Source organism: Sparus aurata, chromosome 2 (genome assembly GCF_900880675.1).
Source record: "Sparus aurata chromosome 2, fSpaAur1.1, whole genome shotgun sequence".
In the NCBI taxonomy this organism is placed as follows: domain Eukaryota; kingdom Metazoa; phylum Chordata; class Actinopteri; order Spariformes; family Sparidae; genus Sparus; species Sparus aurata.
The window spans coordinates 23,479,149-23,507,057 of NC_044188.1; the positions used below are offsets into that span (position 1 = coordinate 23,479,149).

General features: G+C 43.1%; 3 protein-coding genes across 22 annotated transcripts in view; 1 reads left to right on the top strand and 2 right to left on the bottom strand.

Annotated features, from left to right (window-relative positions):
- The first annotated feature begins 947 nt into the window (after positions 1–947).
- c5ar1 (complement C5a receptor 1) lies at positions 948–4,496 on the top strand. The gene is made up of 2 exons (XM_030402724.1): positions 948–994; positions 1,421–4,496. Exon 2 carries the CDS (start codon positions 1,433–1,435, stop codon positions 2,495–2,497), a length of 1,065 nt encoding a protein of 354 aa, XP_030258584.1. The 5' UTR covers positions 948–994; positions 1,421–1,432; the 3' UTR covers positions 2,498–4,496.
- On the bottom strand, positions 4,493–18,181 carry dact3b (dishevelled-binding antagonist of beta-catenin 3b). The gene is made up of 4 exons (XM_030402713.1): positions 17,540–18,181; positions 9,927–10,059; positions 9,428–9,538; positions 4,493–7,874 (listed from the first exon to the last, which is right to left on the bottom strand). The coding sequence occupies exons 1-4, from the start codon at positions 17,768–17,770 to the stop codon at positions 6,364–6,366; spliced, it is 1,986 nt and encodes a 661-aa protein (XP_030258573.1). The 5' UTR covers positions 17,771–18,181; the 3' UTR covers positions 4,493–6,363.
- A 2,111-nt stretch (positions 18,182–20,292) lies between these two features.
- Positions 20,293–27,909, bottom strand: part of gramd1bb (GRAM domain containing 1Bb) — a 138,275-nt gene continuing 130,658 nt past the window's right edge. For 18 of the 20 annotated variants that reach the window (XM_030438942.1, XM_030438886.1, XM_030438869.1 and 15 more), the window contains 6 exons: positions 27,744–27,847; positions 26,599–26,899; positions 26,023–26,034; positions 25,770–25,877; positions 25,252–25,372; positions 20,293–24,457 (listed from right to left, as the gene is read on the bottom strand). In XM_030438942.1, the coding sequence (XP_030294802.1) occupies positions 24,368–24,457; positions 25,252–25,372; positions 25,770–25,877; positions 26,023–26,034; positions 26,599–26,899; positions 27,744–27,847 (736 nt within the window). In that variant the 3' untranslated portion in view covers positions 20,293–24,367. The remainder of the gene's footprint in view (positions 24,458–25,251; positions 25,373–25,769; positions 25,878–26,022; positions 26,035–26,598; positions 26,900–27,743; positions 27,848–27,909) is intronic. The other 2 variants (XM_030438933.1, XM_030438880.1) reach the window with 1 other exon arrangement.

Below are 27,909 nucleotides of genomic sequence, written 5' to 3' on the forward strand. Positions count from 1 at the left end.
GTCACATGTGAAAGTGAAAGCAAGACCAGGTTCATATTACACTGTGGATGAAATAAGGGGGAGATCATCTGGAAAATGTCACAGCACAAGTACAAGAATATATGGTTTGTATGGATAACTAACTAAAATACTACTTACATATCGCTCATATGGGTGAAAATACTTTAATCAAAAGGTACAACTTTACAGACTACACAGTGCATTTAGACCAGCAACCGTGACAGATATGGTCAGGAGACAAATAAGGTCAAATAATTAAACAAAAAGAAACAAAAATTGTTCTTGAAGAAATTAAAGTGGGTGGTGGATAATGTTCAATTTGGAGAAAATGTTGCACAGGATCATAGTGTCAAAGATGAGATATTATCAAAAAAGGTACAGGGTATTTACTAGGTTCAGTACCAAGTAAATGTCTCTTGTATTGATGGTAATGCTGCAGACATAATGCATTACATTGCTGCCTTTTTACTGATAGGTGAAGCTTATATCATAAAGTTGTTGAGACAAATTATTTACTGTGTTCTCCTCCCGTAAACTGTCTTAGAAATAAAACAAATATTTTTCAGAAATAAACTGGCTTATCTGGTAACCAGTAAGAATTTTGGTTGGCTGAACAGTGCCGGAAAATGTCCACAACAAAATCATACCGTTAAATGTCAAATGTCATTAGGGCCATTGTGAAACATTCATTTGAATTCTGACTGTTTTCTCAGAATTTAGAGAAAAAACCTTGATACTTAAATAAATGTTTCACACCAGCCAAAATCATCTTCCATACATATTAGATGTGGTCAGTCTGGTAAATACTTTTTTTTTTTTCAATTCCTTTTAATTAAACCTCTTTTTACATAGACCACAAATCTTTATTTGCATTTCCTTAGAACTATTGTGCAAGATTGTTTGAGTGTGGTGGGCGGTATATAACACACTTAAAAGCAGAAGAGCTTCAACACTTGCTGTGAGCAGTGAAGGGACAGCATCAACCTCTGACACGGTAAGTTGAGAAATCAGCAAAATCTAATTTTAGGTTTTAAACGAGACTGCTACATTTAACATATTTATAAGTTAATTCATCCATATCAGGTTAAACAATGTTAGGATTTTGTTGGCTGAATTCAGGGACTTACCTCTGCAAAAGAATTGTAAAAGTTTAGGGCTGGTTTTAAAGGCTGTAAAGTTCCTTCCAGACTGTTCTGCTTGTTCTACTACTTGTCTTTACCCACTTAGTCATCATATCCACACCATCTATATATATATATATATATATATATAACTATATAAATCTCACTGTGTTAATATTTTGTGAAGGTACCAATAGTCATCCATACAATATTGTCATAATATCACTGACATGATATTAGATGAAACATTTGTCTTAATGAGGGTTAAAACGTTTGACAACTTTTTTTCCCATCTACAGCTTTAAACCACCATGGATCCCATTAGGGACAAAGACTACAGCTTGGCTACAGCTATACCTCACAGTAACGTCACTGATTATGAATACGATCTGCCAGACCTTCCAGACCTTTTGATCCCTGAGATTCAACCAATCCAGATAGCGGCTCTGGTCTTCTATGGCCTTGTGGTCCTGCTCGGTGTGCCTGGAAATGCTCTGGTGGTGTGGGTGACGGGCTTCTGCATGCCCCGCTCTGTCACATCCATCTGGTTCCTCAACCTCGCCCTGGCTGATCTCCTGTGCTGCCTCTCCCTCCCTCTGCTCATGGTCCCACTCGCACATGATGACCACTGGCACTTTGGCCCAGTGGCCTGCACTGCGATCAAAAGCCTGTTTTACCTGGTGATGTACTGCAGTATTCTGCAGCTGGTTTTGATCAGTGTGGACCGCTGGATGCTGGTCAGCAGGCCCGTCTGGTGTCAGAACAATAGGCGGCCTAAGCAGGCTGCCTGGGGGTGTGTTGCTGTCTGGGGCCTGGCCCTGATAGGCAGCATCCCCCAGTTCGTCTACACCAAGGAAATCTCAGCAGGTGAACACAAGAGAGAGTGTCTGACGGTGAACACCTACCACAGTGCCTGGGCCATGACTATCTTCCGCTTCATGGTGGGATTCATCCTCCCTTTCCTGGTGATTGTGCTCTGTCACTTGGTGGTGTACAGGAAAGCAGAGAGTGGACTCTCACGTGGTCGTACCCGCTCCAAGCGAACACTGAGGGTCATCATCGCTGTGGTCCTGAGCTTCTTCCTCTGCTGGCTCCCACTACACATAGTGGACTTCTGCTTACTGGTCACCCCACGAAATTCCCCTCACCACCCTGAAGTGTACCTGGCGCACGTTTTAACTCTCTGCCTGGCATACTTCAACAGCTGCCTCAACCCACTGCTCTATGTGTGTCTGGGCCGGGGCTTCAAGGACAGCATGAACCGCTCCCTGCGCAATATGCTCCACTTCATCAGCGAGGATCCTCAGAGCAGAGTTAGCATCACAAATAACGATACCAAGAGCACGAGCACTGAGAAGGACACAACTAAGATCTGAAGGTGTGTTTACTTGTACTAATGTACTGAACACAAGTGTTGGAATTTTCTTAAAGCTGATGTTTACCACACATTGGGCGAGTTTAATAATCTAGAATAAATACGTTTCGGTGAACCACAGTCATGTTGAAACTTCCTGTTTCTTCATGTTGTAGACCTATAACTTTACGTTTCTCAACTGTACATTTTATATTCTATGTTGTGGCAACACGGTGCATTAAGATTCAATGTGTTAAAAATGGCCAACTGTCGAACTCATACTCCAAACTTTCAGGGAGCAGCATTTCACCAGAGTTACCGCTAATTGCTGTTAACAATAGCTGCATTAGTTAGTTGACTCAGCTAGATGTGCAGCTAGCATGCCTATTAGCCGACTCGATTGGGGGCTCGGAGGACCTGGTGGGTGCTGGTGGTATTTGCCATTGAACTGTCACCTCTTGAGGTACAAAATGGCTGGGGGCTCGCTGGATAGCATGCTAACTTCAACAGATATCTCTGCAACACAATACACAGATGTCTTTGACCTAATATAATTTCTTTGCATGGTGTGAATAATTTAAATTTTTTGAGTGTTTTAAGCGCTTCCTACGTAATGCACCTTAAATGTCTAGTTAGATTTAGGCACAGTAAACATCTGTGTAGTGACGCTCGATCATGTTTTGGTTGACCTGATTCTGTTGCCACTAACACAGCTGGTTAAAGACATCCATTGGTTTCATTCTTGCAAATGTTGCAACACCGTCTTAGGTTGTATCTCTTGCTCAGCAGAATGGTCCAGCTGTAATGCCACATCCGAATCATATACATATAATCTGAACGTGACATGGTACATGTTGTAGAAATGTTGATATGATATGTATAACATACAAATTCATGGTTTGTGGAAACGTGAAATGCCAAACATTTAGTGTGGCGATGGTGCTGACCACACTAGGTGTGAACTTTGCTTGGTTACTGCACTGAACTGGGACATCGTAACCACTGACGTTCACCATAATCAATATTTAGAATAAACACACAGCAGCCAGACGAACTCAGAAAGAAACCTAAACTGCAATTACACCATCTCTGCTGTCTTTATGAGCTTAATAATGAATTTTTTTTTTGCTGAAGCAGTTGGGTTGTATTTGTAGATGTTATTAGAACTGACTCAGGACTACAAATGAGGAACTATTAGCCAATCTGTGACTTTTTCTGCCAACGTACTTGACTCCTGCAACAAAATGCTTGTCACTTCTGTTTCCTGTGTGATCTTTGTTCCTGCTATTAATAGGAATGTCCTGCTGGTCTTATCTCTGTATAACTTTGTGAGCTGAAAGTCAAGTTTGTTGTATATTTTATTTGTTGTATTTTACAGGCTTTCATAACAAATAGTAAATAGTTCTCTTAATACACATGTTTGATAATGTTCAATATAATAATAATGATAATAACTATTGTAATAATAATAAATACATTTCTTCTCCAAAACTACAAATTGTCATTTTAAATTTAGTTCATCATCCTCCAGATAATGTTTACAGATGAACTACACAGTATTTCTTTACCACAACCACAAGTATTATAAAAGTCAGTTTCTATCCTACAATGAATAACTACTAATACTAAGCATTTCCTTGTTCATTAATGACAAAATAACTATCAGCTAAAGTTCAATTCACTATAAATGTACTTGTTGTTGGTTGTGTAACAGTACTAGGCATGAACCACATGAGGGAGCTACACTCTAGGTCTCCAATGCTCAGTTGCCGAAGTGCTTGAGATGATGAGCTCCTAGTCTCAGTCCTGTTTTAATGTGATGGGCCCTCTGTAAGAATACAGAAGAGAAATGAATATCAACCTTAGTGCTACTTGTTTATATACTATGTTTGTAACATAAATGCACTTAGAGTCACCACTCGGCAGAAGTCTACGTAAGAAGTGTTAACTTGGAGATGTTGTAAATATGGTCTTACCAACCTTTTAAAAAAAATAAATAAATAAAAAGCTACCAAAATGAAGAGCAAAACTGGCTTTATTTACAAACTACATTCATTCCAAACAAGGCCACATAATGGTATATACAAAGCATACATATTTACAAGAGTGTCAAAGTCTGAGTCCCTGTGTTTCATTGAGTCTGTGCACTTACACATATTATATGTGCATGCATGCATGTACACTGGTCCCTTACTTTATGGCCTCCACTGAACCCAGTCCTGACATCTGTTTATGCTCATTGGTCCCTAAAGCAGCTGGCAGAAGAAGAGAGGTAACAGGTGGTTCACTTCAATGTGAACGCACAGTTTACAAAGAGGCAGAGGTGAGTATACAAAACGATAGAGATAAAGGACAGTCCCCGCTCAGAGATTCACGATCAGCGCATGAATTATGAGACAGTGGGAGAATGTAAACAGAGATTTCTATTATTATACATTTGTTCACTCATCCACATTTTTTTCAGATAGGATCATTTCTTGCTATAAAGCTTCAAGTCTTACTTTACACTAAGGTTATAGTGATGCTTTATTTGATGGGACTGTAATTTCCAGGATATGTCCTGGAATGAACTGTGTAATCTAGTGGTGATTTGTGGGAAATTCTTGTAGACGAAATGCAAGTTCTGAAATGGGCACACTCATGTTAAATACATCCATTTAAGCATGGCTTTTAGTCAGCTAAGCGTGCAAATTGGGAAAATTTGAGCATACATTTTACAATAATTAATTTGATATTCAATTTACTTGTGTTTAAATGGAGCTGTTCTCTCACTGGACTTCCTGTTTTACCTATGATCTCGCCTAACACTTATTTTTGTTTTGGATATGATGTATCTCTGTAAATTAAAATACCCAACAGTATACAAAACAGTTCACATTAAACTTAAAAATCTACAGCTGTAACATACACATTAACGAAGCAGTAATATTCATCCAAAAACATCAGCTATAATAATAATAATTAAAAAAAACACTCATAGGGATGATTTTATTGCACGGTGAGTACTTTTCCTTACACATTTTTAGGTACATTTGGTTGACAATGCTTACAAACCTTTACACAGGTAAGGCTTAAAATGCAGGACTTTTTATTGTGGTGCAGTAATTTCACAACTTGTTATAAGCAACGTGCTATATGTGAATTTTTTGTTGAAAAGATTCCAAAAAACTAAAATTATGTGCAGAATATGAAGAAATAACAGGTTTGATGTAATGACATTGACTTCGTATGCGAAGCTATCTAATAAAGACAGCTTGCTAACCAGCTAGCCCCGGCCTGTCACAGTGTAAACTCCACCACTGCTCCGAGCCCCGAGTCCAGACCGTAGCTGCTTGGCTCATTACTCTGATATGCTGTCCTCCATTGTTTTGTAGTATGTACTTGCAACATGCCCAGTTTTTACATATTGCACTTTGGTGTTAAGAAAGACTTGAAGCTTTTGATGTTATCTATTGGTCACATCGACTATACACTGCAGTGATTAATTAACAAAAGATCTGTGAGTAATTAACTATAAGGTCAACAGTCATCCAGAAAAAACTGGCAACATATTCAGCCATTTGGCTTCAAAGCGGTCCATGTCAACTCAGTGTGACTTCATCACATCAGTTATCCACAATTAATGCAGGATAATGCCCATTAGTCTGGTGTCTGATGGTTGTCGGCTACAAGATAAATTCAAGCAGATACTACAGACAGATGATCTGTAGCAGATCTGAATCATTAATGTAAATGTCTCTCACTAAGAGCAAACTGTAATTAGAGGTAGGTGAGGATGAAGATGGATTGGTGAGTTAATATATGACCTGCGACCAAAAGAAACAGGCACACAATGAAAGACGAAAGATTTCCAACACAGGAGTAACGGATATGAGTTTGACCTTTTCCTTATACAGTAGTCATGACTTTGAGGGACCCTGAGCGGAATCTGAGGATCTTCTTTTTGAGGGCGTGTGAGGCTTTGATCTTGACAAAGGCTTTTGGTTGAGTGGGGGCGTTGGCAGTGGCCTGTGGTGAAGGTGAGGATGAGGAGGAGGTAGAGGCGAGGCGTGGTGGCAGCTGCTGGGGCCACACCAGCCCCCCGCTCTCATCGGAGTCACTAGACAGCGAGCTGGAGGCCGGGGAATACACCTCACTCATGCTGGACTCAGACTCTGCGGGGGCGGCGCCGGCATAGCCCTCCTCTCCCCGACAGAGAGGTGCTCTCTCCTGAAAGTCTGGGTGCCAGCGCTGGGCATGCTGCTGCTGGTGGGAGTAGTTGTGGGGTTGGGGATGGGGACAAGGATGACCATGGCGAGTCTTTCGAGGTGGTCGTCTCTGTGCCTGCCCTGCTACGGTCTCCCCTTCGTCCTGGCTGAGCTCCAGGTTGGAGCACCAACGCCGGCTCCCATTGGCGCTGTTGTTGCCCAGCTGGGGTCCACTAACTTGGCCTTGGTTGTGAACAGGTTCCCCTCTACCTTGGTGCCTCTCTGTGGTGCTGTACCTCCGCTCAGGCAGCACTCGCTGGCCCAGGAGGCTATTTTCAGACTGAGATCGGCTGGTTTTACTGCTCGATTTCTTGGCTCTCTGTCTCTCGTTGTGGTTCTTCTTTGAGGTTCTGGTCTTTGGGTGGTCAGGGGAGGTGATAGGTCGGTTGGGCTTAGCCTGCTCTGGGTTGTAGTGTCTGGGGGAGCGCACAGGGGCATGACAGCCTTGTCCAGGGATATACTGAGCACTTACTAAATTATGTCTGTGATGAATAGGGGGTTGTGGATGTATGTAATGCTGGGGGGATGGGGGTTCACAACACAGGTCAAGAGCCCCAACACCACAGTTGGGGTCCAGGGAGGGCAGAGGTGATGGTAGCCTCTCAGCCAGGGAGTGTGGCCTGGGCTGGGGGTAGGGCAGAGCCAGATAACAGTCTTCTTCCAAAGATGGGGCCTCTCCTCCACAGGCCTCCCCCTCCATCAGGTCACAACCCCAGCCCTGGCCCTTGGGGTTTGCCGAAAGGTCAGCATGGAGCTGGAGATGGGGGTCAGGGGGGCGTTGCTCCGTGGTCAGAGAAGGAGTTGTCCTGTGTAGGGAACTCTGTCCAGAGGCGCTGCAGTACGGGAGGTCGGGGCTCAGCGTGGTGCGAGGCTGACACGGCCGTGGTGCGAGGGTGAAACGCTGGATGAGACCGAGGATGTAACCCTCTACCCTCAAAGCCTGCTGGTAGTCCTCCTCAGTGACCTCATCCTCCACAGGTTGTTGCTGCTGCCAGGTTTGGTTGCCTTCGCTGGGGTCCCACTGCCAGGAGTCCACTGCTGTGCCCTCCTCAGCAATGCCCTCCAGAGGTGGGTAAGGGGCGGAGAAAGAGCGGGGTAGGGTGGTGCGTTGTACCGGGACATCTAGTTCTCCATTCAGCATGAGGGGGTCACCTATGAACAGAAAACAATACTGCTGTAGGCACAAGGTGCAGGGGCATCAATTTAATACCAAAAAAAACAAAACAACATATCTGGGTTGCCTCTCTTTGACTTTAAAGGGAAATGATGGCAACCAGTCTCGGTTCATTCATCGTATGAAATTAGAGACTTACTGCGAAGGATGGAGTAAGTTTCACAATTGATCCCCAATCATAAAAATTGGGCTGAATTGAATTAAAAATGCCCATCTCCTCGTATGACTTTCCCTTTTTCTTATCATCTTTCACTGAGCTGGTGACCTAAGTAGACCTCTCTTTTCCTGCTACACCAGTCTTGTAATGTTGTTAATTACACGGCTGTAATTCTCGATTTCGGGGGTCCATTTTTTGACAGTCTCATCTTGACTCAACCGCAGTTTTTCACGGTCTTGTCTTTGTCTCTGAAAAAGAGGACTTTGGATTTCATTTCAAGACCATAACTGCAGGGATATCACTGTGTGGACCAATTGTTTAATACGTTATGTACTTCCTGTCAGTTAGAAAGAGTTACCCAGAAAACGTGATGCCTGCACAAAAATGGAATTGTGTTAGGTCGATGGTAAAATCCAGATAACGAGTGTTGATTAATTTTTTTTTAATGTTAACTTCAGCTACTTAGTGTTTGTATTTGTTTGCTCGTTGAACAAAGTAAAATTCCTACACATAAAATTCATCGCTGCACTGCCATTGATTATTTTATCATGAAATATCTCACGGTGCATATTCGTCACATTTATTTGTCAGTGTGCCATTCAGTGTGGGATTCACACCTGCCTTGGTCTTGACTTCTCAAAGTTTTGGTCTTGATACACCGTCTACATTTTGAAGTGTTTTGTATGGCATTTATGAACAAATTCCCACCAAAGGAAAGTAGAGAGGCTATGTTTAAATAATTACAAAGGTAATTTTAGTTGTTATGCAGTACTAACTTAAACTGTTTTGCCGGTGAATACTATATTAACATAAATGTATGTAGTATAAACCCATGACATCACTCCAGAATGTCAAGTAACTATATTTTTGACAAGATCTTTGGGTCTTTGTGCCTAACTGTACCTCTACTGTATGCCTTGGTGCCAGCTTTAAACAAACAATTTCATTTGACGCAACATAAAAGTTTATAAAACAGTGAGTGTATGCACTGTCTGTATCTGTCTCAGCTGTTGTGACTGCAGCTTGTTCTTTCCACAAGTTCTCCGCTTGCGTTTCCCGATTTTCGGGCTCCATATTTCAAAACAAATCCCTTTGAAGAAATGTAATGTCAGATGTTGCATCTGGGGTTTTTCGTGTTGCAAGCAAACAGATTCCAGAGCAGAATAACAAATCAGCCATCTTGTTTCCTTTCAGAAAAAGGAACAGAAACGCTGAATACATGCTCTTGCTCATGCTGATCAAACAGCTTGAAATACTGACATTCTACACTGGCTCTCTTCTGCTTTACTTCCACACAAAACGAGAATATTTTATGTGTGGCTTCTTTTTTCAGGGATTCTATGTGTGTCTAAGTGTACCTCTACTATTTCTTACCCACAGACTTTGGCCTGTCGTTGGTGTAAGTCCACGGGGAGACTGTCTCTGTGGGCTCAGTGGAATAACATCTTCCTTTTGGCGACTGACCCTCACTCGGCTCGTAGAAACCTAGGGGATAAAATTAGAGAGCGAGAGAGGAAGATGACTATCTCATTTGTTATAGCTCACTGATCATTCCAGTTCTCAAAAAAATTGTGCAGCTGGATGCAGGCAATGTCTCACCGCATTTCACAAATAGGCCACAAAACAGAAATGCACAAGTAACTGGAGCATGAACGAGCAATAAGAGCAGAAATAAATTACAAACTCATTACAGGGACGTTTCAAAATGCAAAGAGAAAACACGAGTTTGGCCGTGGAGAGCGAATAAATTATGGCAAAAATCTGCTTACTGGCTTTATTTAAAATGAGTAAACTACAAAGTGCAGTAAAAACGTTTGACTACATGCACGCTCAGGGCTGAGATGAAGGAAAAGGTTTGAAAATGTGAAAGTACCAGAGCTGGGCCGACTGTCGCCTGCGTCTCCCTGAGCTCCATCACAGGAGCCGTCGTCGGCGTCCATCCTCAGCTCCCCCACCTGCTGTTCCAGCGCCTGCATCAGGCCCCATGGGGAACTCTGGAGGGCACTCTGAAACACAAATGCACACACACACTGTTTTCCTTTGTGTCTGAATTTGATTGGCCCGTTGAGAAGTAATTTTTAAGTAGACGGTAAGAGGCGACAATCAGCAATTACAACAACAAAGAAAAGAGTTCAAACAGTCCTCGTAACCAAATGACTGGGCTGCAGAAATGCTAATGACAGAAGCACAGCTGTGATCGCTTCACTGCTTGTTTCTCCAGCTGCACGCCGGCTCTCATTTTGTTTGGCACCCAGATTACTGTCAGTCACCTGTTGAGAGAAACTAAGATAATGTCGATGCAAATGTATTTTAAATAATGGGTGGATGGGTTGTATTTGAATAAAACATGTCTCAAATAGAGCAGAATCCAGCGATTGTAAGTTAATCAAACTAATGACTCAGTTACGACCGTTTGTACGAGTAGCAGTCACTTTATTTCCACAGATGGATATTGCAATCTGATTAAAAAATAATTTTGAGTACTTATTTTGCTGTATGCACAAGAACAAACTCTGTCTCAGCTAACATGAAACATGAAACGTCAAATCTGATAAAGACACAACTCAGATGATGTGATTTTCCTTCTCTAGTTCCTAAAACACAAACATGGCCATCACTGGTCACCATCGGCATCACTGCAGTGCATCCATATCTGTCAACTGGGCTCGTCTGCGTAAGCAAACCTACAGTCACAACATGAATAATTCAAGGCCTGTGAAGGGTAGGGGGATGTTCTTTCATGTGGGTGGCGGGAGGGGGGGCACATACACAGTCACATGCTATCCAGATATACAAATGTGCTCGCTAGACTAAAGCACAAAACACACACACACACTCAACCTTGTACTTCTATCTTTAACATGAGGACCCTCCGCTGATTATAAACATTCCTGACACACAGAACCACTCCTTGTCTGGAGAACTGACCACAAAGACCTCATTCTGAAGGGCTAATACTCAGAATTGGTTCTCATAAAAGGCAGAGGTGCAGGGAAAACACACACACACACACACACACACACACACACACACACACACACACACACACACACACACACCCTTGGAGATGTTTGTTCAGCCAGTCAAATTGCGATGGTCTCATGTCGACATCATCTGACACACGTACTGACATCTGCAGACATTTGCACGCAAGCTTGTCCGCATGGGTTAACACACATACACACACACACACACACACACACACACACACACACACACACACACACACACACACACACACACACAAACAACACACACATATTTGCACACACACAAACACACACACTCACACAAAGGCACTTCATTTTGTTGGAGGGTGATACTGTTGACACCCAAAGCTCATTAAGAAGCCTTCATTACCAGAAGATTGAGCATGTCCTCGTCACAAGGTGACACTTCTTACATTACGAACCTGCTATGATGGACCACCTGTCAGACAGCTGCTATAGTCTTCTGCACCTCCAGACCAACATTTCTGTGTCTGCGCCAATAAAACACAGCTTATAGGAAGGCACTGTATGAAGTGCAGACGTGCAAAACTGCTGTTGAGAAGCCCTTTGATATGTCAGTCTGTTGGTCGGTCCACCATCTTGGTCCAGACTAAAATATCTCATCTACTGTTTGATAGACTGCCAATATCGTCATTATTTTTTGTTTTTACAGACATTCATGGTGAACGCAGGATAGACGACTTTGCTGATCCCCTGACTTTCACCTCTAACGCCACCTTCAGGTTGACTGTTTTTGGTCTTTATTGACCCTGACTGATTGTTCAATGGATTCTCTTGAGAGCTGGTTCAGACATTCGTCGTCCCCTCAGGAGGAATTTAAATCACTTCAGTGAACATCTTACCACGGTCACTGTCAGTGATGAAATGTAACTATGTAGATTTACTCAAGCACTGTATATTTTGAGGTACTTTTACTTCACTTGCATATTTCCATGTCCTGCTACTCTATACATTCGCTCCACTACATTTTGGAAGCAAATATTGTAGTTTGATTTCACTACATTCATTCCATTATCAAAAAAAAAAACATGTCAGTATATGTATAGCTTACGTTTAATATCAGATAACTTGAGAATTTTACCCAAGCACTTTAGAATGGATCACTTTCACTTTTGCCGACGAAGTAATTTAATAGGATATCTTTACTTTTACTCAAGTCTGACTTTTGGGTACTCTACAGAACACTCATCATTGTGAGCATGTTAGCAAGCATGTATTCCTTCCTCTTCAAACATTCCTGAACCAATTGACATCTACATAAGTCTTCCGTCACAGCTCAAGCTGTAATGTGTCAACAGAAAAATTCCTCGAAAACAGGGCACTAGGTCTAGACTACTGCTTAGAGTGGTCTTTCGGTCAGCCCGCCAATCAGTGCTTGAGCCCCGACCCCTTTGTCCAGCAGTCTAAACTCGGCCATCATGCAAAGGAGCAATTGACCCAAGCTGACCCATGCATCCCACACAACCTCTTCACCCCAAACACTGTCAGCTCTTTTGTCTCGACGAGGGGTTTCATTGTCTCAGTGTAAACAAAGCACCAGCATCACTACATCAATATGTGTGGCACAGGCGAAGAGTTGAGAGCTTTGTTTTAAGCGACTGGCGTGGGTTGAAGAAAATATCGGGCAGGAGGGGACACTATTGGGAATCAATGAATCAATGATGCGGTTTCACACTATCGATTGCCCGCTGCCAGATGCACACGCACAGACACGCGCCGAGGTAGCCACGGTGATGGTTGTTAAATTATAACGCGGCAGCAAACAAACAAACCTTTGTGGGCGAACAAACCAACCAAACACAATGCAACATTTAGCAGTGTGGCTTTTGGAGCATGCTGGTGGTGAAGTGGGGACCATTTCACTGGCTGGTCTTTGATTGCTCTCTATTATTAATGGTCTCACACTGGTTCCCTGACACCCTGCACACTGTATCATTACTGTTTTACTGCATCCTCTGCCCCGGGCTGCTGGGTTGGGGGATGGGGGAGACATGGGGACACGGTGCAGCCAGCCTCACCTAGCCATTAAGCCGTTACACGCTGGGTGTACGGCACGTCGGGATCACCTGCTCTTTTAATAAAAGAAACCAAACAGCAGGTGAATGCAGGACAACGCTGTGACTGATTAAAGGTGATTCACACGTTACATCTTCCTCAGAGACGGTCTGACGAGAGAAATTCAGGCGGGGGGAACAAATGAGCTTTTGGTTGCGCAAGAGAGGGCTGGTATAGAGGAATTACAATACTGCCGTCCAAGAAAGAGGCATGATGTGGATTTCTAAAAAAGAAAGCGGATTCTGATGTGTAGAACACACCGCTAAGTCTCACCGGTCGAAGGGTTTTGAAACGATAACGCCAGGATATGAAAATCTATGGAACAGGGCACACTAGGCATGCAGCCGCACTGCAGGACCCTCTATAATTAAGGCGATGTTTTGACTGGCTCCACACAGGGAGGGCAGTGGGAGTCCGGAAACCCACACACACACACACACACACACACACACACCCCCACACAGACATATGCACACACACATGACTAAACCACGGATCCCTTCTTTCTCCAAATATACACAGACATTTTAAATGCTCTGTTTTTAATGGGGTAAATTAAATTTTAATGAGAAATTCTGATTTGACAGAGGTTGAATTTGCACAGAGACACACACAGACACACAGACACACACAGACACACAGACACACACAGACACACAGACACACACACACACGAGACTCACACAAAGACACACACACATGCACACAGTGTTTACATAACCATAGTGAATGGCATTCATTAGCCTGCTCTCACTCTGTCCTACGTGCACAGAGGCCTGTAGGCAGGGCAGCAGGGTGGGCTGGCTGTGAATGGAGTCTCTACTGAGAGAAGTGCACCAGGCTGTGCTCGACATGTGACTGACATTTGTGGACATAATGTCTGCAGACGCGTATCAACCTATCCGGTTTGTCTGCATGCATGTGTGTATATATTCAGGAGCTAAATTACCTGATTTCCTGTACACATAAAATCACACACAGGCGTTTCTTTCTTTTTTTTTCTTTTTTACCTTTGTGTGGCAGAACAAAGCGGAGAGGAAACCATCCGGTGATCCACTCGACCGATCGCTCACTGCTGAGCAGACTAACTGCTCACTAATGATGTGCTGCCGCCTTTACACAAGGACACACACCACCTGATCGATGTCAAGCCGGAGGTTCAGCAGAGGCACGACTAAAAAAGCAAAACCCCTCCGGCAGACACGTGCACACAATCCTGCACGAGGAAGGTGGCCGTTGTTCTCACGCACAGACGTTTTGCATGTGCCTATAAACACAAACACGCCCACATAAGAGCCAGATGGATATATCGGCTGAAATTGGCATATCACAGATATCGGTATTGGGGTAAATGTTGCCAAAGAAACGCTGGTATGTTTACAATATAATGCAGAAAGTATGGAAGCCCATTTCCGGCAGTTAGAGAAGATGAGATGAAAACTAAGCTTGATGAAAAAAAAAATTAGATACAAGACGTTATCTCATAATTTCTGCTTTTTATCACGTAATTATGATTCACTATGGGGATTTTCCTTTTCATCAAGGCTACCTTTTCATCTGTCTTTTCCTTTGAGTTGCAGAAATGGACTTCCATTAAAAAGGTGATGCTCTGGAAAATGTACAATCATTACATTCCTGTTTAAGTTTGCTGTTTCAGTGCACTGGTGTATGTTTATTTCCAAACAGTGACATCAGAACCTCGGTTAAATACCTTTGTCACATATGTTTGGTAACCACACTTGAGGGATCATTGCAAAAACACGCGGGCATAATATCGACCATCTTATTGATGTCGCAAAGCTTCCTAATCGAGCATCTGCGATTAAAAAACGCCCCTTCACTTCTGACCACCGAGAGTTTCTACGGTCGACAAACACTCCGTCACACAGTTGGATGTGTGTATGCCACACACTCACATTCTCTTCTGCTCTCTCCAAACACACACAGTAGGTAGCTGGGAGGGAGGTCAGAGCTCGGTGCTTTCCCAGCTGCTGTCTGGCGTCCTACAGCTGTCAACACCTTCCAGAGCGCACACTGTATGTCTCCAGGAGAAAAAAAGGCCCCTCAGCCTCGTCTGCTCTGGGGCCACATTCGTGTGCTCTGCCCCGGCAGTCCCATGGGTGACTTGTTTCTGTGTCACACCGTGAACCACACATTTTGTGACGCCTTAACCTACATGATGAAGACGATATTGGGGATGTTGGCCTGGGACGCAGATGGCGAGCAGATATCATGAAGACTCAATCTGAGACTTCAATTAGAGTTCTGTCGGGCCAAAATATTCCCCGGAGGATCCCCCCTTGTAATTACTCACACGCTCGGATGGGCACAACAGTTAATAAACATCGATCCACAGAGGCGTGGCGCAGAAAATGAAAACGGGAAGATATGCGAGGCCTGCGGGGAAACGCGTGTCACTCCCTCACTGGCTTTGAAAATGGCTGTTTCCTGTCAGTGTGGAGGACGAGGGGCCAAAGCTGAGAGGCGCTGACAGCTCATCAGCACCGAGGGAGCTGAATTTACAAGACCGGTCTGTGTGTGCTAGAAACGCTTGACCCTGGTGTACGGAGAGGACTGAAACCGCCAAGATCCAAAATAAATGAAGAAACAAACAAGTCACATTAATGTTCCATACAGTTCAGTGAAAATGAGTATGGGCATTGATTAAATGGTGTGTTTTAGTTTGCTTCTGTTTTGATTTGCTTATCAATTCACTTTTCTGTTCTGTTAATGTCCACAAACTTATTCAACTCTGTTTTTTCTTTTCACATTTCTTTATACATTCACGATTCATTCTGCAAATGAGGCCTTCATTCAGAGCCAATCACAGCACGGTATGGGGCAGAAGTGTAAATAAATATGCTAATTAATACAGAGGTGAATAAAAGCAGAATCAAGTTAGAAACAGAAATACCAATTCATGTCACATTTTATAAATGAATCAAGCCTTTTAAATCATAATTTCTTGTTTATTTATTGAGCTGTTTCTGCATATATATTTGATCTTGGCAGTCTCAGTCCTCCATTGTCATGCACTCCTGCTATAACTCTGCTCCATCTCTGAAATTAACTTTGTAATAAGCTTAATCTTAGCTCTCTATCAAAATCACACCACTCAAAATGAGTTAGAGAGGATGGGATATTTTAGGGTTTCACATGATTGCTTATCCTGACGTTTTATTTAGTGTTTTGTGAATATATTTTTGGTCCCTCAGAAACAATTGACACACTTAATTTGACTTTCTGAGCATATCCATTAACCCACATCCCGATAACCCATTTTGAGCTGTGTGCAAAGCAGCTGATTAAGGCCAACGCAGCCCGGTGCCCACATCATGCCACAGCACACCGACGCCACCTCTCCTCTCTGTGGGGCCTCGGTCGGCATCATTAGTATTCTGCTCCATATGCGCCCATTGTTAGGCCCCCCGACGGAGGAGGGAGGAGGGAGGAGGGAAGGAGGTGTGAAGAGGAGGCGGCTGATTTAATTTCTTTTTCACCCTCTTTTAATAATGGCTTCCTATTGTAGCGATGTTGAGACAGCTTGCTTGCAGCGGCCAAAACGCACAGCAAACTCTCCAGCCACTGAAATCCGAACTCGAGCAGCATCAGGGGGGGGGAAAAAAAGAAAGAAAAAGAAAAAAAGGAAAGAAACACAGACCATATAAAGCATCATCTACAGTGACGAGCGCGCTCAGCGGTGCGTAAAACTTTGCGTAACGCTGCCACGCAAACTTTGATTGTCCGGATTAACCCAGTTTTTTTTTTTTTTTAATAAAATAAATGATCATGGTGATCCTGACACCACTGCGTCACTGTGGCAAGAAAAGAAAAAAAAAACCCCAAGAAAAAGCCGTCTCATCAATCATACAGAAAAGCGATCGCGACATTAAAACGTTGGCTGCAAACATCAACGCGCAAGCCGGAGGAATAATTCATCCCTTTATGATGTGTGGAGAGCACAAACAAGAGCTTGTTAAGTAGTAAAAAGCCACAAAAGTCCATGATGAGGGAACAATGGGCCATTAAATAGTCGGTCTGTGCCGCTGCTCCACCCCCTGATTTCGTTACCCACAGGCATAAATCTGAGCCCCGAGCACAGAAAACGCACCAAGTCCTTTTTCACAGAGAGCCCATTAATCAAGTTGAGTAACTTTTTTTGCAGATAGAGGTCAGCTCCGCACAAAAGCGGCAGAGTCCATCCAACGGTCAAGCTTGATCACAATGAGGAAACGCTGTGAAGACTGTTAGATATTTAAAACTATGTGGCAGTATGGGATTGGGATGGAAAGAAAGGAAAGAAAGAAAGAAAGAAAGGGGGGAAAAAAAGGGGGGGGGGGTTTCGGTCCAGGGTGTGGTGAAACGGTGCGAGAGCTGCTGGAATCTCAACACGCAGCACAAGACAAGTCAAACTTCTTACCAGCTGTCGCCTCAGTGTCAAGTTTTCCTGCCCCCAGCTGCTGAAGCACGCCAGCTCTCCTCTGGAGCTGTCCTGGGGCAGGGGCTCCCCCAGGGCCAGGGCCCCCAGCACCAGGCACTCCTGCCTCTGCTTGCGGAGCTCCAGCTCGCACAGCCCGGCCAGGCTCGCCTCCAGGCGCTCCTTGGTCCGACTGCGCTCCACGGTCACCGGGAACGAGAACGCGCGGTGCATGCCTCTCCGATCCCCGGCACAATAAAAACGAATTATTCCGCTTCTTTCTTTTCTTTTTCTTTCCTTCTTTTTTTCCTCCTTCTATCTCTCTAATTGGCCTCAGATTTACGAGGGCGTTCGCAGGCTATAAAGGGCCATGCTGCATCCCTCTCCTTGTGATAGCGGGGTTGCCTTGGAGCGGCATGCTTTCCCGGACCATCTATGCGCTATACATTTTCTGTTTCGCAGCTGTCAAACGCGGACACGGAGCCCCGCCCTCTGCGACCAGCCGCGGCCAGAGAGAGGGAGGGACACCCTGCCCCTTCCACACATCCCATCCGAGCCGTCATTGGACGCGAGAGGGCTGGTGGGCTCGTCCCATCCCCCTTGATTCATCGCGGCGACGCCTCGACCTCACCCATTCTACAACATCTCGGCCTGGGACTAATGGACTACTTCAAGGGACCGTTATAGCCGGGCGCATAGTAAAACACTGGGATTTTATCATCCCGGGGCGATTTAAAGCATCCGTGTAGCAACAGAGAGGGGTTTAAGAATAAAGGAAGACACTGGTGGAAGAAAAGAAGCTGTAAAAATGCAGTTATAGAGGACGCATCCACATCAGAGCAGCAACCCAGATAGTGTAGCAGGAAACAGAATGCTTGATTCAATGGGAGTGTGGAGCCACATCAGTGAAATAAGTGGGTTAGGATGCATACAGCAGGGGAATAAAATCTTGTAGATCTCTGTCATCATCAAACAGGCCCACTGTTTGTGTTTTTGCTGATTGCCACTTCATTATTTATTTCATCGAGTTTGCATCTTCAGCTGTCACCCTGCTTCATTCCTTCAACGCGCCGATGACAGGAAAATTAGAGACATGCAAAATAAGTTTGGTCTGAATTCGGAGTGGCGCGACACAGATCATGTTGTGTGTCAGCGTTCTCTCCAAAACAATGAACAAAGCTGAAGGAGAGTGCTGTTGCCAATTTGCCAACCTCCTGCCAGTCGTCTGCTCACATTGTAAAGAAAACACACACACACACACACACACACACACACACACACACACACACACACACACGTGTGTTTCAGAGGGCAGGTCTGGGCTCATCTCTGCTGTAGGATGAGTGTAATGACATGCAGGATGTGTGCATATATTGTGTTTTCACCATGTTTTTTTGTCTATATGAGATGCTCTTGTGGCGCAATGACTGCGACTGAAAAGGACCATGCAAAGGCTTGGAGATTCATGTCTCTTGTTTTTTATGTTAAAGGTGCAACATGTAAGAACTTGATTTCTAACGTTATCAACAGTTTTGACATTATGTGAAAGACGTCTTTATATAGTGTTGCGGAGATACCTTCTGAAGTTACCACGCTAAGTATATAAAACTCAGAGCTCCCAACCTGGGCAGAGTCAGCCAATGGTACTGGGAAAGTACTGGGCTAGCTGGTTAGCATGCCAACTTAAGTAGATATCTCTTGAACAGAATACATAGACAAGATCCATCTGTGGTTTCTTCACATTCTGTTGAATATTTTAATTAATCTTTTAATGTTTTCAACCAAAATTCTTAGACATTCCACCTTTAATGCTTGTCATGGGGTCAGATTCTGACTCATCTGGGTCGGATAAGTCCCAAGAATAAAACTAGTTTGAATGCCAGAGTGCTGAGTGCTCTGTAGTTTGGTGTCACACTAAAACTATACTTTGTTTCAACATTGTCATCTTTTGTCCACAGGGGGCCGCCAGAATCAACCAACCTGAAATTTCCTCATAGTAGCTTTAACATGAGGACAGTGCGAGTTAATTTATGCAGGTGTAACTAAAGTGAGACAACAGGGAGCCACTCGGATCCTGTGAGCACACCGCTCTGAACGTACAGCAGGTTCAGCTGCTTGCGCTATACCTACAGCTCCCGAAATAACAGCGCTTTCAATAAGTGGCATCAATATTTGAAAGCCTTTTGATTTGTTTTTACTTTCAAGTGCAGTAACAGATGAATATTTCATCCTGTTGCCTCGCGCAATCTTCCTTTGTGCTACTCCAACGTAAAGTCTCCTGTGGTCAGACATACTGGGCCTTTAAGGATAGCAACTAAAACCTTAAAGCACCCCTCCAGTCACAACTGAGTTCCTGTTCCTGCAGATGAACGGCTGAGCTTTACTATATCGAATGATGCATCAGAAGAGTTTGACACCTGAAGGACGTTTTCATCTACTGCTACTGATAGTGTACATTTTCTTTGTGCTGATCTGATTTTAAGAGGCGGTCCTACGAGTAGGCTTTGTGACATCAGGAGGAGACATCCTGTGTCCAGCAGTGTTTGTATATTTATATATTCTGGATCTTTTAATGAGGGGGAGCAGGTGTCATTTTAATGCGGTATTTATATGTTTTTTTCTGCAACAACCAGGTATTGTTAGAGAATTTCGAGGCATTGCTTTCGCTTCAAGTCTTTAAATATATCTAAATGAGATTCAGTCAGAAATGTCATGTAAATCTGTGTGATGTGTCAAAATAAAGAAGCAACGCTATGTGCGTATGGTATATTTTTTTATTCATACTTCCAATCTCTACTTCACATGAACCAGAAAGCCACTTTCATCTTCAGTCTATGAGGCAAAGTCGTCGGCAAGTCAGAACCTACGCGCAGCGCAGGTTGGATTCTTTTGTCAGTGTGTGTGTGTGTGTGCACACACTGCAGATATACACAACATATACTTACAGTATATTTATCTCATGTATAAATTTCACTAAAAGTCTCTCTAGAGATCAAAACATTTTTTCTAAAAAAAAAAGAAAGAACATACAGTAGAATTCTTTTTGAACAGAACTACACCAGTACATATTTCATCAAGACACACTCTGAGAAGAGCATTTGCTATGAGTTTGATCAGTGGTAGTTTTTTTCGGGAGGTTGTGTGTGATTCCTACCGTCTGTTAAACCAAGGCTGTTAGTCAGTACTGTGTCGTGAAGGGTGGCACTCGTGTCTAGCCGGCTCTGCGACGGCAAGGCCAAATGCCAATTAATACAGTCAACGAAGCGCACAATTCATTAGGTGTCAGTGACAAAACGGTGGCATCCAGAACTCATCGGGGTCACCTTGGTTCCACAGCTGTGCAGCGATAGCAATCATACAATCATTTGTGTAACTGTGTGAGTGCACAAGAGAAAAGAAACGAAAGCAAGAGAAACAACAAATAGTTGAGCTGTGAGAGATCGTAGTTTAGGTTCGCTTTAGTCAGATTTGTTGGTACCATTGAGAAACATGGGAGTGTTAAGAAAGAAGGATGAAGGTAAAAAAAAACCCCTAAAAAAACCCAACTCATTTTCCTAATTGTGGAGATTGAGGGTATTAGATTCAGGTCAGCTGTGTCAGTTCCTCAGAGGCCGGAGTGAATATTTAATTTTGGGCTCCGGAGCGTGTGTGTTCTTACAGCAGTTCAGCCTCGACAGTGAAATAAAATATCACGAGAACCAAAAACCAGAGTTGGGCAGCATCAAGCGTTCACCACGTCTCCTTCAAAACAGTCATTTAAAAAAAAAAACAACAAAACAATAGAATTCAAGCATCTGAAAAAGAAAAAATCCATTTCATCATACACCTCGAAAAACAAACTCTTTAAAGCATTTCAATCACATTTCCACACACATGACATCTCTGTACCATGAAGCGTAACTTCACCATAATCTTTCAGTGTCGTCGGGATTGTGAAAAGTGATTTCTATAAAACAGAAAACATTTCCAACCACTCACATTCAGGCTTTAAGGTTTCCCTGTGTTATCATTACTCAGTGCCCTCTTCAAATGTAATATACACGCACACGCAAGCACACACACGCACGCACGCACACACAGCAGGGGTCCAATCCTGAAGCTTCTTCCTCTGTTTTCAGTAAGTCAGTCAGTGACACGCCATGCAGGCACACAGTAAAGACACCTTTTCCCTCATACGAATCCGTCATTCTCGCCTTGCCCCTCCAACAGATTAAGAGCGTGTCAGTGTCAGATTGGGTTTTGGAAGAGATTCAAATGTAATCAGATATTCTATTTAGGCATAGGGAACGTTATGTTTGAGTTGTAAATGACCAGCAGGATTAAAATCCAGCTACCTCCACTGAGTTCGGAAGTTGTAAATCACCAGCGTGATTGTCAAATAAACTAAAATACAGCACAGAAACTATTCCCTCAGCTCGCTGCCATTTCTTTCTTTCATTCTTTCCCTGAAAAGGCCTTAAAGTGCGTAACTATCTCTTTTTTTTTTTCTTAAACACAAGGAAGTTTTTCTTAGTTTTGGAAGTGCTTTCATCGCTGAAGTCTGTCAGATGTCAGGGGTCTCTGTTGACAAACTCTTAAGAGATGCTCTTTGTCGCCCCCCAAATCCACTTATATATATAATACATGACATACATGATAAATACTTCATTTAAAACAACATGATAATTCGTGAAGGTAATTTCTACTTCGTTCTTTTGGTTCGATTTTAGTTGCGTAAAGTTAATTCTCATGCTTTCATTGCATCCAAGACAGACACTTGAAACGGGGGAAGGTAGAATATAATATGGGTCGACGTGGTTTTTAAAGGACTAGTTGGACACTTTGGGAAATGAGCTTTTTTACTTTCTTCCTGAGAGTTCGAGGAGACGATTTGTATCAAACTCACACATGAGATTGGTATCCATCTTCTAATCTTACTTTCAGGAAGAAGGAAAAACATGAATATTTCTCACAATGTCAAACTGCTCTTTTCAACAAATACTCGTCAAGCCACTAATGTGGTGACGTGGACAAAGAGTTGCTCAAAAAGGGGAAATGAAGGGTTCATCTCCAAAATGTTGTATATCCATTGTACAAGCGCAAAATCATCGAGTTCATCGTTCAGTCTCACAAAATTTGGATGTCGTCTTCCTTTTGTTAACCATTGTTGGATTTAAGCTACTTAGCACATGACATTAATAGACAGTTTAGGCATTCAATCAAAGTTTGTAAAAGTCGGCGTAACTTTGTTTTCAAATGTTGGATATGTCATTTTGGAACAAAACTCTTCGTTTGTAAACTGTACCCTGGTGGGGCCAATGCAAGGCGGCATCCAAATGCATTAGCATTAAAAAAGGCAGTCTGGCTGCACGAGTCAGAAAAGAAAAATTAAGAAACATACAAGTGAGGAATGGTAAAAATGTCATTACGCTTTACAGCACGCACACACGCACACACACACACACACGCACACACACACACACACACACACACACACTCATTCACTCTCACGTTTTCTCTCTTTCACACACACACACGCACGCACATACACATGCGCGAACATAACCGCGCAAATGCGGAATCATACTTGCACACTGGACATGTCACAGACATATCTGGCATGCATTTTTTTTTTTTTAGAAGAAAACACTTTTTGTTAGAAATTCTTTAACCGGTCTAGAGCTCTGATAATTTCTTTATGTACATAAATTAACAATAAATATAGGTAATGTTTATATATTTTGAAATATATATATATTAAATAATGAAATATTCTTATATATTTCAAATATATTCATAGAATTCTTTCTAATTTGAAACATTTTTAAAGAGATATAGTCACAGTTTAGTAATAAAACATGTAAGAACACAGGTCTCCCTATTAGTCGAGCTGCAGCATCCCTTTGTCTAAGGATCATTAAGTTGTGATCAAAGTCTGGCCATTTTTTGTCCGGGCTCATACATTCTGCTTCACAGGGAGGGTCAGGAATAATGTGATGTAAGGTAGCTAACACTATGGCAGGGGCAACTGATGAGGTAAATTGTGTTTAAGGTTCAAAGTACTGGCTGAGGTCCCATCAGTTTTTGAAGTTTTTACTGAATAAATATTTTAACACAGCGGTCTGACAGGGAACCAGCCCCGACAGGGACCAGGTTCAAACAAGGCAATAGGGACTGTTCACTGAACACTCCCTCTCTGATTTGGTGGCGTTACTGTGCTCGGATCACACGGAGGTCTACAAGAAAGGGATGCTGCAGCGAGGACCTTTTCGGGGACGATAGGTTTGGAACAGTCTAGAGAGTGTAGAAAGCCATAAAGACTTGAAAGGACCCCCCATTCTTTGACTGGATCTCTCCTCGTCTTCTGTTCTTCTTTTTTTTGACACACATAGACTGGAACTGGACCACATTAACACTGACTGAGGGGAGCTAGGTTGTCTAAATGCATGCAGTAGTTTTCCTCCGTTCTCTCTGTCTGGTCGACATGGCTTACAGTAGGATGCACTTGGAAATAAGAGAGTAGAAGAAAACAGTTATCCCACAGATGTGTAGAGAAGGAGCCAGTCTAGCACCTTCCCACAATGCCTCAGTGATGGTCGGGACACCTCAGTTCCTTTGTGCGGTCGGGGCACTTTCTGTCCATGATTTCCTCTTCCTGGGGGGGTTCTAACCTCTGTGTGCTGGAGACGACTGTTCCCCTCTTTGTGTCTATTGGACCAGCTCACTGTTGGTCCCGCCTCCCCCTCTGTCCTCTCTGTCCGTCTGTCTGTCTTGCTGCTGCCTGCATACTGGTTCACAAACAAAACAGGTCCTATATTGCACAGCATGCCCTCATGGCCTTCTGGTGGTGTGTCAGTGGTAGCGACTTCTCTTCTCTTCAGCCTCAGAGCTGTAGTCCCTTAAACCAATGCCCCGCTGGAGGTTCAATAAAGAGTCTTTCATCTGGAGGAGGGAAACAAGGGGGGAGAACAGTAAAATGACACTGATCTACATTAATGCATGGAACAATCCTCCACCTCCTATGAGATATTTTCATAAAATTTCCCTAGTTCTAGTCCTAGCTTCTTTGAAGTTAATGCATTTACAGGTTATGTGATTGGCTACCTTTGTAAACATGTCAGATCAGCGTCTTGAGAATGATTCCTAGAACTTGGTTCAGCTGTGGCAACAAACTCATACCATTCTCATGTTTCAGTGTTTCAAATACATGGTCATGGCCTATAACCCCCATACCAGGTCATCCCCAGTTAATGTCTTATATTTTCAGCTGTTATATAGCGGTCCATTAGGTTCCTTTAGCCACAAGACAATCCATGGCTCTTTTGTTTGACTTTGGTTTGTATCATGTGTTACTCCACCTGATATGTATTCAATAGTTCAGGTTTACTCTCTGTAGAGTTGGATGTAGAGCTTTTACCGTGCTGAATTGGCCATACATTATGAAATAGTGCACTTGTCAAACAAGCCAAACAGCTGTGGAGCGGAACGTAACTTTCATACTGTCCTTGTTCTGAGCCGACAGTGGCGAGTCAACTGTGTGACAGAACAGTATATTCTATATGTTCTGCTCCAATTATAGATGTACAGCTTCCATCCATCTCTCCTCCACCCTACATAACAGCGAGTCAGGGTGGTTGGAGAACTATCCCACTGAACTCAGTTACGTTATAAGCTACACATGCCGTGTCTTCCCATATCCGCAAATCAAAGGCAGACACAGTATCTGGCAGCTGTACCTGGTCTAGCAGCACCACTGATGACTTGATAATCTCCCTCCACTTCTGCAGCTCGGCGTCATGGTAACGCTGCTGTGCCTCCAGGAGCTGGGCCCACTCCATCTGCGTCTGCGGCAGTTTACTGAGAACCACACACGCACACGCAAGCACGCACACACACACACACACACACACACACATATTAGCAACATCAGGGTAAAGCCACTGAAGCGTGACTTCCATTTTGAGGGACTGCCAAAAAACAGTTTGGTAAATTGTTTCAGTAAGTCCAGAGGCATTCAGGGGGGATTTCAGGAGCTCAGTCATATGGATATAGTTTAGTGTGTATGTTTAACCGTGTGTGTGTGCATGTGTCTGTAACTGTGTGTGTATATTTGTGTGTGTGGTCACATCAGGCAAATAACTACAACAGAACTTGTACTCTAAATTACCCAAAATATCTATCAACCATGTCGATTTTCTTCAACTAAAAATGAGTTTTGTATGTATCGGTGCTAAAAATGTAAAGGCGTTTGTACCTTTCATGAAGCCGCAACCCCTGCCAGGTTGTCAAAGACTGTGCAGAGTACTCCAGCATCCACAGCTTGTAGAAGAGCATCATGTTGAGGAACACCAGCAGGACCAGGCTGAAGGGAGAGTCAACAAATAAGTCTTTCCCTTTTGCATTTTAGACATTTATCATTCCCCTGATCTGTACATGGCATTTACACTGTGCCGGGGTTGTTTTTTTGTTGTCTGTATCTGGCTATGCTGACTGATCAGATCATGTACCTTAGACAGATCCTATGGATGGCAATGAAAGGAGAGGAGAGAGAGATTACACACAAGACACCAACAATGAGATATTTATAGGAAAGCAAAACAATATTTCTATTCAAAATTACACTCAACAAAAAATAAAAACACAACACTGTTTTCCACTACAACTTTTCCTGACTTGAAGTAAAAGATCTAAGACTTTTTCTACGCACATTTAAGAATTATTTTTCAAAAGTTTTGAGCACAAATTTGTCAAAATCTGTTAGTGAGAAACAATGAAACAGATTGGCGTCCAGTTTGTCCACCAGAGCTGTTGCCACTTTTACTGAATGATCATTTCACCACCACCAAGCGTTGCGTTTACTTTTTTTATTGTAGACAAAAACTCTACTGGAAAAACGGATGAAATCATGAAACAAGAGACTCAGACAAAAATCTGTTTTAAGTGATATGAGCATTAATCTGTGTATCATGTCAGAATGTGTCCAATTTATATGTGCATCCTCATAGCTAGATATACGAGCAACCCTACACGAGTGATTGTGCACTTGTGTTTGTGTGAGTGCGTGTGTGTGTTCAGCTGCGTACACAAAGCTGATGATGAGCAGCAGTTTGGAGACACTATAGAAAGCGAGGCCTCCGGGCAGGTGATGGTGTTCTGGACTCTGGTGTCTGGTCTGTGTGGAGCCCGCCACCTGTTTGATCCTCTGAATCACTTCCTCATCTGTCGGCGTGGTAACGGGGCTGAGGGCCTCATCGAGGTGCTGGCTGCGCATGTGGGGGAGTGGCCTCTTCTTCCGCCTCACCGTGGAGTTTTTCACCACCTTAGCCTTCGGAGACAGCTGGTGGGACTCGTTAAAAATCTCCTCCAGCTTGGACAGCGCCAACTCTGAGAGGGAAGGGGAAAACGGTGTCACATGTTCACTCCTAATGTCATCCAGATTCAATTAAGGGAAGCTTGACTTGTTGAGAACAGTTACAGGCAGTAGAGTTTGCTTCTCCCCACAGACATATCCGTTTAACACAGTTCTATAAGTGTGTATGATCAAAAGAGAAAAAAAACAACTACGAAGCCTGGACTGAATGCCAATCTTCATTTTACATCAGAAGCTCGAAATGTCTGTAGTCATACTTTATAATGTCATTATCCTAATAACATATAAAAAAAAATCCTCCAGCAGAATTCTCAATTTGAATTTAGTGATTTAATGGAATGAGTCTTTTTCTAAAATATTATATCAACTTTTTAAATGAAGATAACTGAACCAAACTGGTGATTTCTTTCACATCTTTTTACAGTTGTTGTTGGTATGAAAGTGATGACGTCTTGATGAAGCACGAGGCAGATGCAGATACATAATGTGATCTTTGATGGTGGTTATATAAATGTAATTTATTGTGCTGTTTGTCTGCTGAACCACCTTGTATATACAGCTGCCTGCCTCCAGCAAGCGAAAAAGGACAGTTTTCTGACATGAAAACGTTGTTCTTGAAAGGCTTAATGCCAACAAATATGAAATGAAACAGAATATTTTGTTAGATAATAAGATGTTTTCAATTTTTAATTTGGTCTTGGACTTTGAAGCTCTCGGAATGTTTGGATCACAGAAGTCGTAAAGAATTCGACACAGCCACCCCTGAATGTATTTCTATAGTTATCTGCAACTGTGCCGGTAGCTGGGTTTGGGCAGAGCGAGGGGCAAAAAATACACAAAAAATACACAAAAATTTACCAAGATGACGGAAGTTATCTTCTATCCCGCTCCAGAAGTTTCTCTCTATGAAGCCTTTCACCAGCCCCCACGGCTGTTTCCTGTAGCGCAGCTCTGTCGATACCCTGACAGACAGACAGACAGAAAGAAATGTATTCATGCATAATGTAAAATGGTAAAATATTAA